This window comes from Eptatretus burgeri, chromosome 6, assembly GCF_056783735.1.
Source record: "Eptatretus burgeri isolate ZD-2024b chromosome 6, Ebu_testis_v1, whole genome shotgun sequence".
NCBI classification, from domain to species: Eukaryota; Metazoa; Chordata; class Myxini; order Myxiniformes; family Myxinidae; genus Eptatretus; species Eptatretus burgeri.
Genome location: NC_140966.1, coordinates 66,226,668 through 66,243,688, shown reverse-complemented (window position 1 = coordinate 66,243,688; position 17,021 = coordinate 66,226,668). Strand labels below are relative to the sequence as shown.

Below are 17,021 nucleotides of genomic sequence, written 5' to 3'. Positions count from 1 at the left end.
TTGTGGAAAGAACTGAGATTGCCCTCAGTTGGGTTTGCTTTCCATGAGGCAAAGGCAAGTTGTTTCAGGACAACTGCCTCGCCACAAGCTTCAGTAAACCAAGGGCGGGAGGAAGGGTAAGACAACTGAACACGAGAGGGGATAAATCTGTGCATGAGGGAGAGCAAGTTTCTTTGAAAGAATTCCCAGGATGAGTTGATGTTTGAGAAAGTAGTGATAGGAGACCAGTCTGTAAGTTTGATGGCTGCTCGGAGACCCTGCCAGTTGGCTTGAGTGAAATGCCAGACTCGACAGCGGTGAGGTGGTTCTCTGATAACAGCCAGAGAGATGTCCACTTTAACAAGGACGTGGTCAGAAGAACCAATTGGAGCGAAGGAAGAGCAGATGTGTAGGAAGACCTTTCCTACACATCCCCTCCAACTATCTCCTCTCAACATGCTTTCACTTTCCTCCCACCTCCTCCTCCTCCTCCTCAACTAGCTCACCCACTTTTATGCTAACCCTTTCAATCCCGCCCTCTCAAATTCATTTTTCGCAATTTATCCCTTCTTCCTTTAGATGCAAAATGTATGTAAGTATATCGTCTCATAGATTGCCCACTTCATCTCACTATGAAGCGTTGTTGAATGTGGATTTACCTTTCTTGAAATTATACTAAGAAACAGCAGGTTCACAAATGAGTTAACAATGTCATTGCCCGGTGTTCATATTTCATGAAACAATCCCGTTTCTTTTGAACATGCGGATCATCTTGCCCGGACCTAATTTTTTAAATAGCACTGAAGTTAGTCTACTTGGAATGTGGGGAAGAATGATGCATCCCAGCTTGATGCTGACCAGACAATCCAAATTTATCTGCAGTGTATCAGAATAACATAGTCTTGTTCATGACAGTTTCGACAGCTGATAAAGGGTGAACCCATTAGGATTCTCCCAACCATCAGGGTTAATAACCAAGGAACCAACTTCCTCAGTCCATTCAATCTCATTATTCTCTCCAGGGCTTCAAGACAACCAAAGTTCACCACCATCTCAACCATAATATTGTTACGTTTGAGAGGGGGGGGGGTATGCATTCAAAGGGTAATTAGGAATGCCATGCTGTTCGAGTGTACCAGGACCTCGATGTAATAAGTAGCAATTCAGTGGTGATAAGTTGTCTTGTAAATGTCCATTTCTTCAAGGGGGAAATGATAATTGTCACGTAATTAGATAGGGACACGGGATAGGGTAAGTGTGTCTGCGTAAACCCCTTTTAGTAGTCCCTGGAGGCTTGCCGTGACGTCACAGGACAGTGCTGCGGATGGCTCCGCCCCGTGATCACGATTGGCGGAAGGTGACGGCGCAGGGCCAATAAAACGGCTCGATTGGAAGTGACGAGGATGGGAGGATAAAAAGGTTCTGTTCGGGGTCGAAAAGGAAGAAGAAGAAGAAGAAGAAGAAGAAGATCGGGGCAGAAAAACTGTTCTGGTGGAGGCTGTTGTGCTGGGAGCGTGCGGTGTTGTTGCGCTGATTCTGCCCTGGTTTCTTCGTGTCTCGAGGCCTTCCTGAGCCTCATGCCTCACCTTGGTTGGCTCTGGGGTTCTGCTGGCTCGGAGTACGGGGTCGAACGGCGGGCGGACCTGCCTCCCTCTCCTGCTCGCAACTTGGCGCCAGAACTGGTTCCTTGGCGGCTGTGAGCGGACTTGGGCCAGGACCAGGAGGTCGACAGCACCACGGTGTCTCCTGCCCCTGACGAGTGCAACGCCAGCTCATCCGACGCCAATCCAGGGACTGTTGCGTCCACACCACGGGCCAGCCTGACCACCAGGACCAGGCACGTTTTGTGTGTGTTTGTGTGTGTGTGTGTGTGTGTGTGTGTGTGTGTGTGTGTGTGTGTGTGTGTGTGTGTGTGTGTGTGTGTGTGTGTGTGTACCTGGCGCCTTAGAGGGTTTGAGATTTGTATATTCATTGGAATTGTCTGTTTTCCCCACGCCCGAACCCACACCACCATCCCTTCGAATCGCCCCGGATCCCTCTTCTTGCCAAGTCTTGTTATTTCTGGTTAGAGAAATAAACATCATTAACTCAGTGAAAAGCAACTCGTGCCACCTTCCTCATCCCGTTTGCGGTAGAGCGATTAGAACCGCCATCTTTGGGTTGTAGAGGATAAACCGCCTCCATCGTTTCGGCTCATTCTACGTTAGCGGGACTGTTCAAGTCCCGTGGACGTCACATTGGTGTCAGGGTGTTGGATGTTCGAACCCCTCTAAATTATATTCGGTATCAGGAGAATATACCAGAACTGAAATCTCGCCAAGGATTGGAATATAAAATTACGACAGAAAAGCGCGGGAAAATTTTGGCGGGATTTTTCAAATTAAATTTAATTGGCGGCAAACGGGACTTCTGCACCATGGCGGATGTGCAGATGTTTGAGGAGGAAGGCCACGTGTCTGGCAGCGAGTCGGGGGAAGAGGGGAGAGACGGGAGTAGGATTGGAACCTCCCCCATTCCAAGCGTGGACCGTGCTTCATCGCCCGTAACGGGGCCGGCAGCACCGGAAACCGGCGCAATGTCGATCTGGACAATGTTGGAACGTTTAATGAGTGCAATGACGGCACAGGGGGCAGAAATGACAGATCAATTGGGGGTAATGGGGGAACACTTGGGTGCACGGATTGATTTAATGAGGGATGAATTGGGGGAAAAGATGGAGAAAATGAAAACGGAGATGCAGGAATGTGTGGATGTTAAATTGGGAGAAATACAAAGCAAATTCGAGGATAGATTGGAGGAAACAAAGGTAGAAATTACATTGGAGGGGGAAACTATGAGGAAGAAATTGGTAGATAAAATTGATGCAACGAACATTCGGGTTGATAAAGTGGAGGAAAGCCTGGAACGTCATCGTGCCTGTGTGGATGCTCGTATGCAGCTGCAAGTAGAAGAGTGGGGGAGAGCTGAGGAAGCAAGGGATGAATTTGGCGGAGGAGGTAAAAGGATTGGAGGCTCGTTTGGACGAACAAGATAAAATTATGAGCCAAGATGAAGTCTTGGATAAAGGCCTGGTAGAGCCGTCTTTTGTAAGTAGAGTGTCCGGGTTGGTTGAGGAGCAGCTACAAACTCGTGACGGAGCTTTGGAGGAGGTTGTGTGGGCCCAGAAGATCCTGCGGGAAGAGATGAATCGGTCCATTCAACGTTTGGAACAGGAGGCAAAATTGACCCATGAGACCCTCACCACAAAACATCTTTGGCCACAGTGGGCTCCGAAATTGGATATGCAGCCACAAGGGTGTTTGATCCCTGGGCTGGATTCGGACAAGGGAGAAACTGGGAAGCGGGCCACCGTAAAAGTGATCCCCCTGGTAAATTTTGACGGGTCAGGGAGCCTTGAAGCTTTTCTGACGCAATTTGAGTGTATTTCCCGACTAAACGGGTGGAATGAGCGGGAACGTACAGGGAATTTGGTGGCAACGTTGCGGGGACCAGCCGCAGATGTGTTAAACGTGATCGCGGAGGGGATGTTGACCAGCTCCCACATTTGCGAGGCGTTGAGCCGTCGGTTTGGGTTTGCAGCGAACTGTGATCTGGTGCGGGCCCAGCTCCAGCACCGCAGATTAAAGCCGGGTGAGACAGTGCAGGAGCTGGCACAGGACATTTACCAATCAGTCAGGATCGCGTATCGGGACCTTACAGTGGAGGCATGGGACAGACTGGCACTAGAGAAATTTTTTGCTGCTCTTCCTGACCCTGAGGTCCGAGCGCTAGTGGAGTTACAGGATCCACCCACCGTTCACCGAGCGGCCGAGTGCGCGGCCAGGCTGGCCTCATGGAGTTGGCCGGGTCGGGTTCCAGAGAGGCCATCGGTGACGATCCGACAGGCGGAGATCCAGGATCAGGGAGGGGGGCTGGGAGAAATTGGCATTACCCAAATGTTTTAGGAAATTTGCCAGAAACTGTCAAGTTTGATAAACGGTAATCCGGTAGTTAGTGTGCCAAAGCGGCGGGTTCCAGCCCAGCCAATAGAGCAATTCGATTATGGCCGTGGGGGTCCGGAACCGGAAGAGACATTTCACCGATACTCACGGGGGCCTTTTATGGGGAGTTATTTCCGGTGCGGGTGAAGAGGACACATGCAACGATATTGCCGGTACCTGGCGATGGAGGGACCCTCCAATAGACTTTTAGACTCGGAAAGGGTGAATCCTCCTGCTGAACCGCCAGGTCTATCCGAGATGCCCTTTCATAGGTCGGGTCCGGAGATCACTGTCGGGGGTCGGGGAGACTAGATTGGGCTGAGCATATACAGCCATGCTCGGCTGCTGAGATTGTGGCGAAGTGCCCTCCTTTGGTGAAAAAAGTGAATTGTGGAAAAATTGGCATGGGTTTGTAAGTGCAGCTGGGTTTTAGAGTGACAATAGGGACAATGGGTAATTGGTAACAAAGCGGGCACGAGTGGCTGTCCAATGGCTGGTGTGTGGATCGGGTGAGGAGAAGTGCTGTGTGAGTTGCTTCAAGTTAAGAAGTGAAATGTATGGTGCACACATTGATTTTTTTATTGGACATGGTGTGGTAACAGGGAAGGTCATGGTCGGTGAAGTGTTAGAAATGCAGGTGTCACATGTAAGGCCGATGGGGTGGGGGAGTCATGTGGGTTTTGTGGGTGGGGATGATGTGCTTGTCCGCAGGGATTGCTGAAGCTCACGGTGAGCGTGAATTGCGACCCCCTTCAAGGAGATTCACCCCTGGTGGCTAATGGTGACAGTGTCTGGAGGCAACTGGGAGAGGGTCTGGTTGGGCGACCAAGGCGGGTAGGACCTTGGCGACCCAGGAAGGCCAGAGGAGCCAGTGAGACCCCTTCCAGTGTGTTGTACGGGATGAGAGCTGATGGCTACCAGGGGGGTGGGAATCAAAGGGAGCGGGGCGGAGAAACGTCCGGGTTGGACTAAAGCTTACCTGTGGGCATGGTTGCACCTTAGATGCCCCCATCATCTTGTGGTAACCCACCCCACGACCATGACGGGATTCAGCCTGCATCATTAAAATGCGGACTATGACCTAGAAATGTGATGATGACCATGGTGTGAGTGTTGTGAAGATGTGTGAGTCCCACTCGATCCCGCACAACTTGACATGTGCAGCAAGGGCATGATGTCCGCATAATTTTGGGGCAAGCAAATTTGAAAATTGGCTCCCCAGGTAACGCTGGGTCTATGAGCATCCACTGGGGGACGCGGTCAAGTGTAAATATCCCATGAATAGTGTCGTTAAGGCTTAGAGTAGGAATGTGGGGTAAATGTAAAGTATAAGTGTTGTGTTTTTGTGGAACCTTTTGTTTCCCCTCCCCAGATCACTGGAAGAGTGTTGGGCAAGAGCGATGATCCAGAGGATGGAGTGCAACTTCGCTTAGTGCTCTCAAGTGATAAAATTAAAAAAAAAAAAAAAAAAAAAATGAATGATTGTTTAGGCGAGGATAAGGCCATAAGGGGGTAGTACATTAAGCAGGATAGGTAAGTTAGCTGCGACTCGCTGCCCATTGCCCCTCCTACTTTATTTCATTAGGTTAATTAGGTGTGAGTCAGTAAGTGTTAAGGCTGGTACGGTAGCGCCTGTGATATACCTTGCAGGAGCTGCGGTACCAGAGGAGGGGGCAGTGTTACGTTTGAGGGGGGGGGGTTTGCATTCAAAGGGTAATTAGGATGTTTAATTAGGTATGCCATGCTGTTCGAGTTTACCAGGATCTCGATGTAATAAGTAGCAATTCAGTGCTGATAAGTTGTCTAGTAAATGTCCATTTCTTCAAGGGGGAAATGATAATTGTCACGTAATTAGATAGGGACACGGGATAGGGTAAGTGTGTCTGCGTAAACCCCTTTTAGTAGTCCCTGGAGGCTTGCCGTGACGTCACAGGACAGTGATGTGGATGGCTCCGCCCCGTGATCACGATTGGCAGAAGGCGACGGCGCAGGGCCAATAAAACGGCTCGATTGGAAGTGACGAGGACGGGAGGATAAAAAGGTTCTGTTCGGAGTCGAAAAGGAAGAAGAAGAAGAAGATCGGGACAGAAAAACTGTTCTGGTGGAGGCTGTTGTGCTGGGAGCGTGCGGTGTTGTTGCGCTGATTCGGTCCTGGTTTCATCGTGTCTCGAGGCCTTCCTGAGCCTCGTGCCTCACCTTGGTTGGCTCTGGGGTTCTGCTGGCTCGGAGTACGGGGTCGTACGGCGGGCGGACCTGCCTCCCTCTCCTGCTTGCAACTTGGCGCCAGAACTGGTTCCCTGGCGGCTGTGAGCGGACTTAGGCCAGGACCAGGAGGTCGACAGCACCACGGGGTCTCCTGCCCCTGACGAGCGCAACGCCAGCTCGTCCGACGCCAATCCAGGGACTGTTGCGTCCACACCACGGGCCAGCCTGACCACCAGGACCAGCTACGTTTTGTGTGTGTGTGTGTGTGTGTGTGTGTGTGTGTGTGTGTGTGTGTGTGTGTGTGTGTACCTGGCGCCTTAGAGGGTTTGAGATTTGTATATTCATTGGAATTGTCTGTGTTTTCCCCACGCCCGAACCCACACCACCATCCCGTCGAATCGCCCCGGATCCCTCTTCTTGCCGAGTCTTGTTATTTCTGGTTCGAGAAATAAACATCATCTACTCAGTGAAAAGCGACTCGTGCCACCTTCCTCGTCCCGTTTGCGGTAGAGCGATTAGAACCGCCATCTTTGGGTTGTAGAGGATAAACCGCCTCCACCGTTTCGGCTCATTCTACGTTAGCGGGACTGTTCAAGTCCCGTGGACGTCACAATATTCTCCACTCCCATTAACCCTCCTCCACCCCTAATCCCACCTCTTTCCGGGTTTCCAGTTTTTCCTTTTACTTCCGTGATTGAGAGTTTGTGGCTGTATCCATCTTGTCTCCTGTGTCCTCCCCTTCTCTCATTATTCATCACATCCCTTATCCCACTGCAGTGAGCATGTCCCCCCCTCTATTCCTGTTCTTTTTGTTGTTACATCGTGGTCCATTCTATGTTCTAGCTCCTTCATGAGCTTCAACTCTATGTACACACACACACACACACACACACACACACACACACACACACACACACACACACACACACACACACACACACTTTTTGCATGCACAAAAAAGTTCCGAAACAACACAGCCATGGGCTAAGCTTCATGGTGATCGTACATTCATAGAGAGCTCATCTAAGTTTGCAGTGACAAGGCAAATATTCCGAGGTATGTGAAATATGTGTGTGGCTAGTAAACACGGCACTGTGTTCTCAGCGCATACTTTTGGCTTCACCCAGGAGGCTTTTCAGGGCCAATGTAATGATCTTTGGTGTGAAGTCATGGATCAAGTGATTGACCATTTGAGCATGACCAAAATACATAACAGCATTTATCCACATCAAGTGTATCATTCAGGATCAATCAGGGTGGGGTTGCATCCTTGGGTAGCTTTTGACTTCTCCAAGGATTGCTTTCAAGTCCTTCAAGGCATTTTACTTGAAGGAAGAAGGCTTAAGATATTTTCTTTCTCAAAGATCAAAGCTAATTGAAGAGCAAGGTGACCGAGGGTATGAACTGACAGTAGGGCGGTGGGACAACTTTTCGACACAATAAGCAAAGGATGTGACGAACTGGAAAAGAAGAGAGAGAGGAGGGGAGGAAACTGTAACCTGCAAGTAAGAGGGTTGGGTTAGGAAGAGTTAATGGGGGTAATAAATATTTTTTTATATATAGGAGGGGAGAAGGGGTGTTGTTATAACATAGTGCGGCGAATTGGGGAGTAAGTGCAGAATCACTGAAGTTATGAGTTACAAACATGAGGTTGTACTTATTTTTGCACCAAAAGTTTGGATTAAAATTAATAAACTAGAAAGCATCTCAAAATGCAACTCCAGTCCACATCTGTCTTGTACTCGAGCTAAACTTGACGAAAACGACAGTTAAAAAAAAAAGATTGTACATTTTATTAATTTGCGTTCTCCATGTTCTCATAATAAAGGTTGGTTAAAGATTTGACGACAAACGTTCAATTGGTGAAAATGTTTGCATGGTGCTACAGGTGGGTGGACAGACACTGAAGCTCAAAGGCAAATAAATAAATAAATGAATAAATAAATAAACATATAATCAGTTTTTTATTTTTTTTTTAAATCGGGCGTCTCGTGCTTGACGCGCCGCGATGGGACTAATAATGGATATTTTTAGTCATGATGATGTTGCCCTTTCACATTTTGACCAATTTTTAAATTATTTTCTCCATATTCTTATCCTAAGGGTTTGTTGAAAATTTGTTGACAAAATATCAAATGGTAAAAAGGTTATGGCCTGGACGCATGCACGCACACACACACACACACACACACACAAACCCCCGTTTCCCACTCCCACTGTGCAGGGGGACGGGCTCGTGAATGAAACAAAAATAATGAGGGATTACTGTTTGTATACCGTAAGTTTCATGAAAGATGTGTGTTGGGTTAATCTCTTGCAAGCATACTAATATAAAGTTCAACAAAATAGTTTGAGCTCCTGTGAATTGCCAAAAAATCTAAGTGTTTTCCTCATAATTTTCCAGAAAACACTGTACTTTTCATGATTAATTGGACACCATAAGGGTCTGTCTACCTATTTCACCCTCACGGACAAGGATAAGAGATGTGGGGATGGTGGTGGTGGAGAGGAAAATCAGAACGTGGAAAAGTAAGAGGAAGGGGGAGAATAATAAAAATAGGACCACCTGTCTTAAATCTCACCTGGATCAGGAGCAAAAGTCAATCCCCCCTCCCTTCCCCCTGCCCCCCACAGACCCTCTGAGACACTGAATTTTTTTAATGCCATGAACAAACTTTGGAACGTCACAAGTGATGAAGGTTGTGGTCAAGTTTCATCGAAGTCATGTATGTAGTTTCGGAGAAGAGAGCAAATACCTATTTGGGGGGGGGGGGTCAAACCACCCTCCCTCTGGTAGACCCCTTTAATGAGTGCAGATTTTGATGCAGTCAATATACTTTGGTACAACAAAGGGGAAGAATGTTGTGGTCAAATTTCATCAAAATTGTGTGTGTAGTTTTGGAGAAGAGAGCACATACCCATTTTTTTTTGGGGGGGGGGTTCAAACCCCACCCACCCCATCGATCCCCTTAATGAGCGCAGATATTGATTTGGTCAATAAACCTTCGTTAGGCATCAGATATGAAGCTTGAGGCCAAGTTTCATCAAAATTGTACGTTTGGTTCAAGCGATAATGACTGAAGTGTTTACGGACCGACTGACTCACTGATTCACTGACTGACAACAGACACTGCTCAATCGCATAAGCTCACCTGACTAAAGTCCAGGTGAGTTGATAATATAAATATAATGTGCCTTCATGAGGAACTTCAACACATGAGTGGACCATTAGGCCCAAACAATGGTTGCCAACCTGTGGTTGTTTGTCCATGCTCTCTTCTTTTTGAGTGCTCAGCATCAAATCAAGGAAGCAGCACATACCATTTTAAAAGTCTTCGGTATGACTCGTCCAGGGTTCAAACCACTGACATCCCAGACTCAAGATGGATGCTCTAACCAGTACACCATCAAAATGATGGTGGGGGTGTTTAGGGGGGGAGTGGAGGAGAAAGGCAAAGGAAGTGAAGGGGGAGTGGTGGGGAAGATAGAAGTAAGAGCAAAGGGGAGGACAAGGGAATTTAGGAAGCACACAGGGAGAAAGGTCAACATTTTTAACATATCTGTGTATGTAATATGTAAATGTCACAAAATTCAAGCACAATTTCAATACCTTTTACAACAATGATTGAAGATTTACTTTATTTTTAGGAACAACAATTCATGCGTGGTATCAATGGCTAAAGAAAGTGTCATTATTTTCTTACCTGAGAAGGTTCCTGCTGAAAGATGATTGAAGAAAGGTCACCACAATTATAATTGTTTATCAGCTCTTTCGTGGAGTTTGTGGCTTTGGAGCTACCCACACGTATCATCTCCTGCATCTGCAGCGTATGATTGAGTGCAAATAAGACCTGCACACATATAGTGAGAGATGAAACAACATCAGACTTCTCAGGACACATTTACATTGGCACCTTTAAACCTTACAAGTGGATTGACCCTGACAGTCTCCAAGAGTGAACGTCTCCTGGATGTCCTAGTTTGACCTCGGCCTCCGTGAAAGTCCCAGTCCAAACATAACGATTACGGTCTGTGCGCACATTTCAGAGAATACTCGGTTTCGCTGCTCAAAAACATCCCTCATGAGGTCCAATAAAGATGTTGTTTTTGGCATTTTCAAATCCAGCTTTTTTGCTGCAATGAAAATACGAGCCCAATTTGCGTCCGCTGTTATTCGACACAATATTGCAACGTAAACGTTGGATGGCAGACGCTATTGAACGAGAAACAGTCACACAGCCAGGAAGAATTATAAGTTATATGTGTACGTCATGCGTTTGCATCCTCACCTATTACCCCTGCCACATTTCCAGGCATATTCAGGTATTTAGAAGGGGAATTGTAAGAGAGAAACACATGTGGTATATTGTCAAAGTAAATTGTCATCTCAGTGATGTCTAAAGGCAACACAAACACACTAACTTGCCAACAAAATATTTTACAGAAACAATTGCATTGTAGTGTAATCGTTTCTGGCTGGCCTTTGCAATCACATCTATGGATTAAGTTCAGAGCAAGAGATAGATAGACAGAACTCTGGTTGTTGCCTAAGTGCCACAGGAAAAAAAAAAGACTGATAAATATTATAACTTGGCCTTCCTTGTGAGTAAATGCAGTGACTAGCAAAAGTATTCACCCCCAACAAAGTTTTCACATTTAGATTCCAGCTCAGCTTCTTTCAAATCAAACTCAATTTATAGAGTCTTCACAAACTACTCCAAAGTGATAAAACAAACAAAGAAAAATGATGATAAAATGTGAGTAAGTTAGATTAACAGAGAAAATCAGATGATGATCAGTTGCATAAGTATTCAAATCCTTTACTGAGTTAACCCTAAATCACTTCAGGAGCAGATTATTTGTTTGAAAGGTTACAAAACAAGTGTAATAGGTTTCACCTGTATGTAATCAGTGGTTTAATTTAAAAATTAAGCTCCCCCACTTATATAAGGAGTCGAAAGGTGAAACTCACCTGCTCAACCAACGAGGCAAACATGAAGACCAAAGAACTTTCCAAAGAAGTCAGACATAAAGTGGTGGAGAATCACCGTTCAGGAGAGGGTCATACGAGGATTTCAAAGTCACTCATTATCCCTTTGAGTATGGTGAAATCCATCAATAAGAAGTGGAAGGCGTATCATACCACCCAGACACTACCCAGATCAGGTCGCTCATCCAAACTCAGCAGTCAGACGAGCAGGAAACTGGTTTGGGATGTCATTGTAAATGCAGCAATGACTTTGAAAGATCTGCGAGGCTCGATGTCCGAGATGGGGGTCAGTGATCATGAATCAACAAGAAGCCGTTTCCTTCACAAAGCTGTCTTCCATGGACAGGTAGCAAGAAAGAAGCCATTACTGAAAAAAAACATCTAAAAGCTCATTATGGAGTTTGCAAAAAAACATCTTAACGATACTGCAGCCATGTGGAGAAAGATTTTGTAGTCAGACGAGACAGAAGTTGAACTTTTTTTGTCAAAATCCAAAGTGTTACATCTGGTGCAAGCCTAACACTGCATATCACCCAGTTAAGACCATCCCTACTGTCAAGCATAGTGGTGGCAGCATCATGTTATGGGGCTGGCTTTCATCAGCAGGGACTGGCAAGGTTGTCAGGACAGAAGGGACAATGGACGGTGTAAAGTACAGGAGAATCCTCAATGTAAACCTGCTCAAGTCAGCCATGAATCTGAAACTGGGTAGGAGATTCACATTTCAGCAGGACAAGGATCCGAAGCACAAAGCTAAAGCCACACTGGAGTGGCTCAATAAGAAGAAAATAAATGTCCTTGAGTGACCCAGTCAAAGTCCTGACTCGAACTGGATTAAACATTTGTGGTGAGACTTGAAGATTGCAGTTCATTGATGATCCCCATGAGAACTAAAGTAATTTTTACATGAAGAATGGACAAATATTTGACCATCTCACTGTGCAAATATGGGAGAGACATACCCGAAAAGACTCATCGCAATCATTGCTGCAAGAGCTGCTTCCACCAACTACTGACCTAAGGGGCTGAATACTTTTACAACCAGTGAATTTTGATTTGTACATGTTTTTTTGCAGGTAGTCCTCACATGTATCCTCCTTCAACTATAACAGTGTTTAGTTTGATCCCCTCATTTATGAATAAAAAAAAAATGTTGATTTGGAAAAAGTGTTTCTACATAATTTGTAATCCATCAAAATGTGGTATTAACGGTAAGGGGTGAATAATTTTGCAAGCCACTGTACAACCGATCATTGCAACTGATACTCTCACGCAAATCTGCGTGTTCCTCACAGCCTGGCTTGGAGAGGCTTAATAACAATTACTCTCCCAAGATACCGCTTCTGTTTTACACTTTGACAGAGGAATAATTACCCACACCACCGAAGGTGGACGAAGGTTCGGTTTTCATCACTGTCTGTTTGTCTGTCTGTGACCAGGATATCTCAAAAAGTTTAGATGGATTCAGATAAAACTTGATGGACAGGTTGGGAGTGTAAAAAGGACGAATTGTTTATATTTTAGTGAAGATCCGGATCTGAAGACTAGAACTTTTATTTTAAAGTGATTCTTCATCATTGATCGGGCCAAAAATGATATATAACATGATATCTCAAAAAGGTGTGGATGGATTCGGACGAAACTTGGTGAATGAGATGGGTCGGTGACAAGAACAAGCTGATTCGATTTTGGTTCAGGTCAGGATCCAGATCCAGCCTATCAGTGGGATACAAAACGTAAACTGTTCAGCCTGGTGGAGGAATGCATTCTACAAAGTGCCGCTCCAGTTACTTCCCGCACCGAAGCTGGGTGGAAGTTATGTTTTCACCCCTGTCTGTTGGTCTGTCTGTTTATTTTTGAACAGCATATCTCAAAAAGTTTGACAGTTTTGGACGAAATTCGTTGGACAGGTTGGGTGTATGACAAGGACAAAATGTTTAGACTTTGGTGAAGATACAGATCTGGCAACTAAAAATTTCAAGTGATTCTTCACCATTGATAGCTTGGGCCAAAAACGATATATAGCACAATATCTCAAAAAGTTATGAACAGAGTTGGACGAAACTTGGTGGACAAGTCGTGTGTGCAACAAGGAATAATTGATTTGATTTTTGGTGAAGATCCTGATTTGAAAGAGTTTTTTTTTAAGTTTAAAGTGATTCTTCACCATTGAGAAATGGAGCCAAAACGATATATCATTTGATATTTCAAAAAGTTGCGGACTGATTCGGACGAAACAAGGTGGACGAGTTGATTAGGTAACAAGAACAAGTGGATTCGATTTTGTCTCAGGTCCAGATCCAGATCTGGCTTACCAGTATTCTCATTTGCCATGAGATTATTTTTATGTAATGTCAAGATTGTTAATTTATGGTCCATCTGTATTGCAAAATGAACACACATCAAATGGTTTCACTGCAGACTCTGCTCCAGATGAGACTGAATGTTTGTCGCTATTGTTAAACTCAAAAGTTGATGCACCTAACTCATCACTCTCCTAATTACTATCTACTTGGCTACTACTACCTCCCTGATGTTTGCACCTCAGGAGGTAGAAAAAAGTTCTGACTCGTCTCGACTCTGCTTTGGCGACATGTCAAAGGGTATCAATGCCCAAATTGTTAAATCCTGCTCTGCTGCTCTTCATTCTCATGTGTCTGTTTTCTTCAACTTATCCTTCACCTTAAATTGAAAAACAGCCAACATCACTCCCATACACACAAAGAGTGCAAAAGCAGAGCCACTCAGCTGCAGACCAGTAAACTTACTTGTAGTTGTAAGCAAAGTCATGGAATCTATCATTGCAACTGACACAAGATCTTTCCTATTCCTGAATGGTCTCATTATTGATCTTCATTTTGGGTTCAGACATGAGTGCTCCACTCAAGATTCGCTGCTGCTTCTCTCTCTCAACAGAATAGGTTGACCCTGAATCTTAAATATGAGATCGGTGCTTTGTCTCTGGACATATCATGAGCCTTTGACACCGTATGACACCCCACTCTGTTTGCCAAGCTTCCTGCCAGTTGGAGCATTCAAGTGCCCTTCATTCCTTGCTCGCTGAATTAATTTACGCATGCAGTCAGCACATACCTTGTAATGGTATCCTTTCACCTCCTCTCCCAGTGGAGGTTGGAGTGCCTCAAGGCAGCGTCTTGGGTCCAGTTTTTGTCCACATACTCGTAAAATAAATAACCTATTTTATGCTCCAGTACATCCTCTCTTCTTGATTGCAGATGATTCCACATTACATTATCGTGTACCTCATGTCAATAACTGGGCAGCAGCAGCTGCTGCGTCCCTCTCTGCAGACGTGGAATGATTCAGATGCTGGTCTAACACTTTGAAAATGACATCTTTGATGCAGTTTACAATTTTACATGAGCTCCTACAGACCTACACCTTCAATCCAAGCAAATGTCTCTCCAGAAGGATAATCTAGAGAGCCAATCCACCTATTTCCTTGATCCAAGCTATCTATTTAAAGAACCACCTATCTATTTATTTGATCATACACTGTAGAAGATGTTCAACCCAACATGCTCTGCCTCACATCAGCCATGATAACTTCTGAAAAAATATTTCAAAGCTGGCATATAAAGCCAGTCCCAGATTGCGTATCTTGTATCATGACAAGTCCTTTCTTAGCAAGTCCAACCTCCTCACGGCATACAAGCTCATGGCCTTGTACATAGCGGAATGGAACACTTTTCACTCCAATGAGCTGGTGCCCTACTTCAAGGAGGCTATGGAATGTTATTTGACCACGGATCTTATCAACTAAAAGCCGATAAGAGTATACATTAACCACAATGGAAGGCGAGGGGTGGCAGGTGTTTCAAGCATTAGCCCGTCATCAGAGCAAAAAAGGTTCTTCTCGGAAGAAGGGATAATAATCACACGAAACATCAGGCACACCTCACTTCCCATGGTGGTTAAGATATACACCTATCAACTTTCAGTTGATAAAATCCATTGTTTAACTTGACCACCAATGCAGATGAACATAAGGCTTCATCAGACGAATATTCCTTTGAGCAATATTATTATTGTTGTCAGACTATATATATATATATATATATATATATATATATATATATATATATATATATATATATATATATATATATATATATATATATCCATAATTATTCCATGAGCTCCAACATATGTGAACAAACTTACTCACTGACTCTTATTAGAAACCCGATCATGCCAACTCAAACATGGGGTACATGCCTAAAAGTTGCATTATTATTATATTATCAGTTCACAGTGACAGTTATAAAGGAGTGAATTTGTGAAAACATTCTGAGGTTAAGAGTGGCAGGCAGCTTCACATAGTTATGACAGATCAAACTCTTAATGGGTTCAATATGACTAGTATTTACTGTAAACAGCAGCTTACGATCTATGAAAATCGGAGGATAAAAGTTAGAATTCCTAAATGTATCAGAAGGAAATAAAGTAAAAAGTACTCAAAACTTTCTTTTTTATACTGCTAACAACGCTCTAATTAATTATACCTTTATATTTTTTGCCAGTTTGAACAAACATAGAAAAGTGTACGTCATAACAGGATTAAAAAGTACGATTATCTGAAGTAAGATGGATTAAAAATGGTCATGTATTCGAGAGAAGTATTAACACTCATTTTATAAAAAATGGTGTCCATAAAACGGCAAGCTTGAAACTTAATCATTTAATATTATCTTTGAAAAAATCCCCCAAAATGCAAAAAAAAATTCCAAAAAAAAATCTCGGTATGCAAAAATTCAAAAATATATCTAACTTTTATTCAAAAAAACATTTTTTTTTGCCTGAAATACTCATCGGCACTCACTGATGAACTTCTGGAAGTTTTACAAAGATCCATTTGGCTATCTCTGAGAAAAATGGTGACACACACACATACACCTCTCCTACCGTTGAGATTATTGTGGTAATGCCAGAATTAGAACGACAAGAAAGAGTTGAAAGCAGAGGGAGGTATCAAACTGGTGGTATATATATATATATATATATATATATATATATATATATATATATATATATATATATATATATATATATATATATATATATGCATTTCATGAATGTTAATTTTCTACTTAATATCCCTAAGATATCACAGAAATAGGGTTCAAAATCATCTTCAGAGTACCATACTCTTTACAGAGCCTCAGTGCCGCTGATGCAGTATCATCTCAGCAAGGGTTTTTCTCGGTGGTTTCCCGTTGCCCATCCCGGACAGGAGTTTGGAATTTGCTCAGAGCGCCAGTGATAACTCACCTATTCTTCACAAAGGGCGCACCATGTGATGTTTAACATTCACAAATGACGAGCGTTGCCAGATGGGTCATCCCAGCTTAACATCCTTCCCATGGATGGATACCTCACCCTACATTTTTTAACACCAGGGTGATATTTTATAACTCGGTTGAGATTTCAAACGAGGCTACTCATGTCAAGGGCAAGTGTACACACCTTTAAGCTATCCTGCTCTCCTAAAGTATCACAGTTAACGGCTATATAAAATTAGTGTAACTAAATCAGTGGGCTAAAAAATATGGTTTCCTGAGATTCAGATTCATTCGTGAAATCTTCACAAACACTGTACAATTATGACCGAACAACCTAAAGTTATACTCAGGAAAAAAAAAGGAAGAATCTATTTCGACAAAATATCATGAAGAATAACTTTGTATGTGATGTAATACATCTTCCCAACAGTATCAGATCCAGATGATTACGAACAGTGAGCTGCGGTGCAGCACAAACAGTTTGCATGTCCCACCAATCCAGATGTTTTCTCAAGGAAGCTTGTTGGACGTTTACCCCTGCAAGTTGGCATAAGCCTGTTTAGG

At 44.0% G+C, this 17,021-nt stretch overlaps 1 protein-coding gene across 2 annotated transcripts in view; it reads right to left on the bottom strand.

Annotated features, from left to right (window-relative positions):
• The window catches only part of LOC147024980 (metalloprotease TIKI2-like), a 92,767-nt gene that overhangs the window by 40,022 nt on the left and 35,724 nt on the right, over positions 1-17,021 (bottom strand). For both annotated transcript variants that reach the window (XM_085885476.1, XM_085885477.1), the window contains exon 5: positions 9,869-10,015. In XM_085885476.1, coding sequence (XP_085741602.1) covers positions 9,869-10,015 — 147 coding nt within the window. The remainder of the gene's footprint in view (positions 1-9,868; positions 10,016-17,021) is intronic.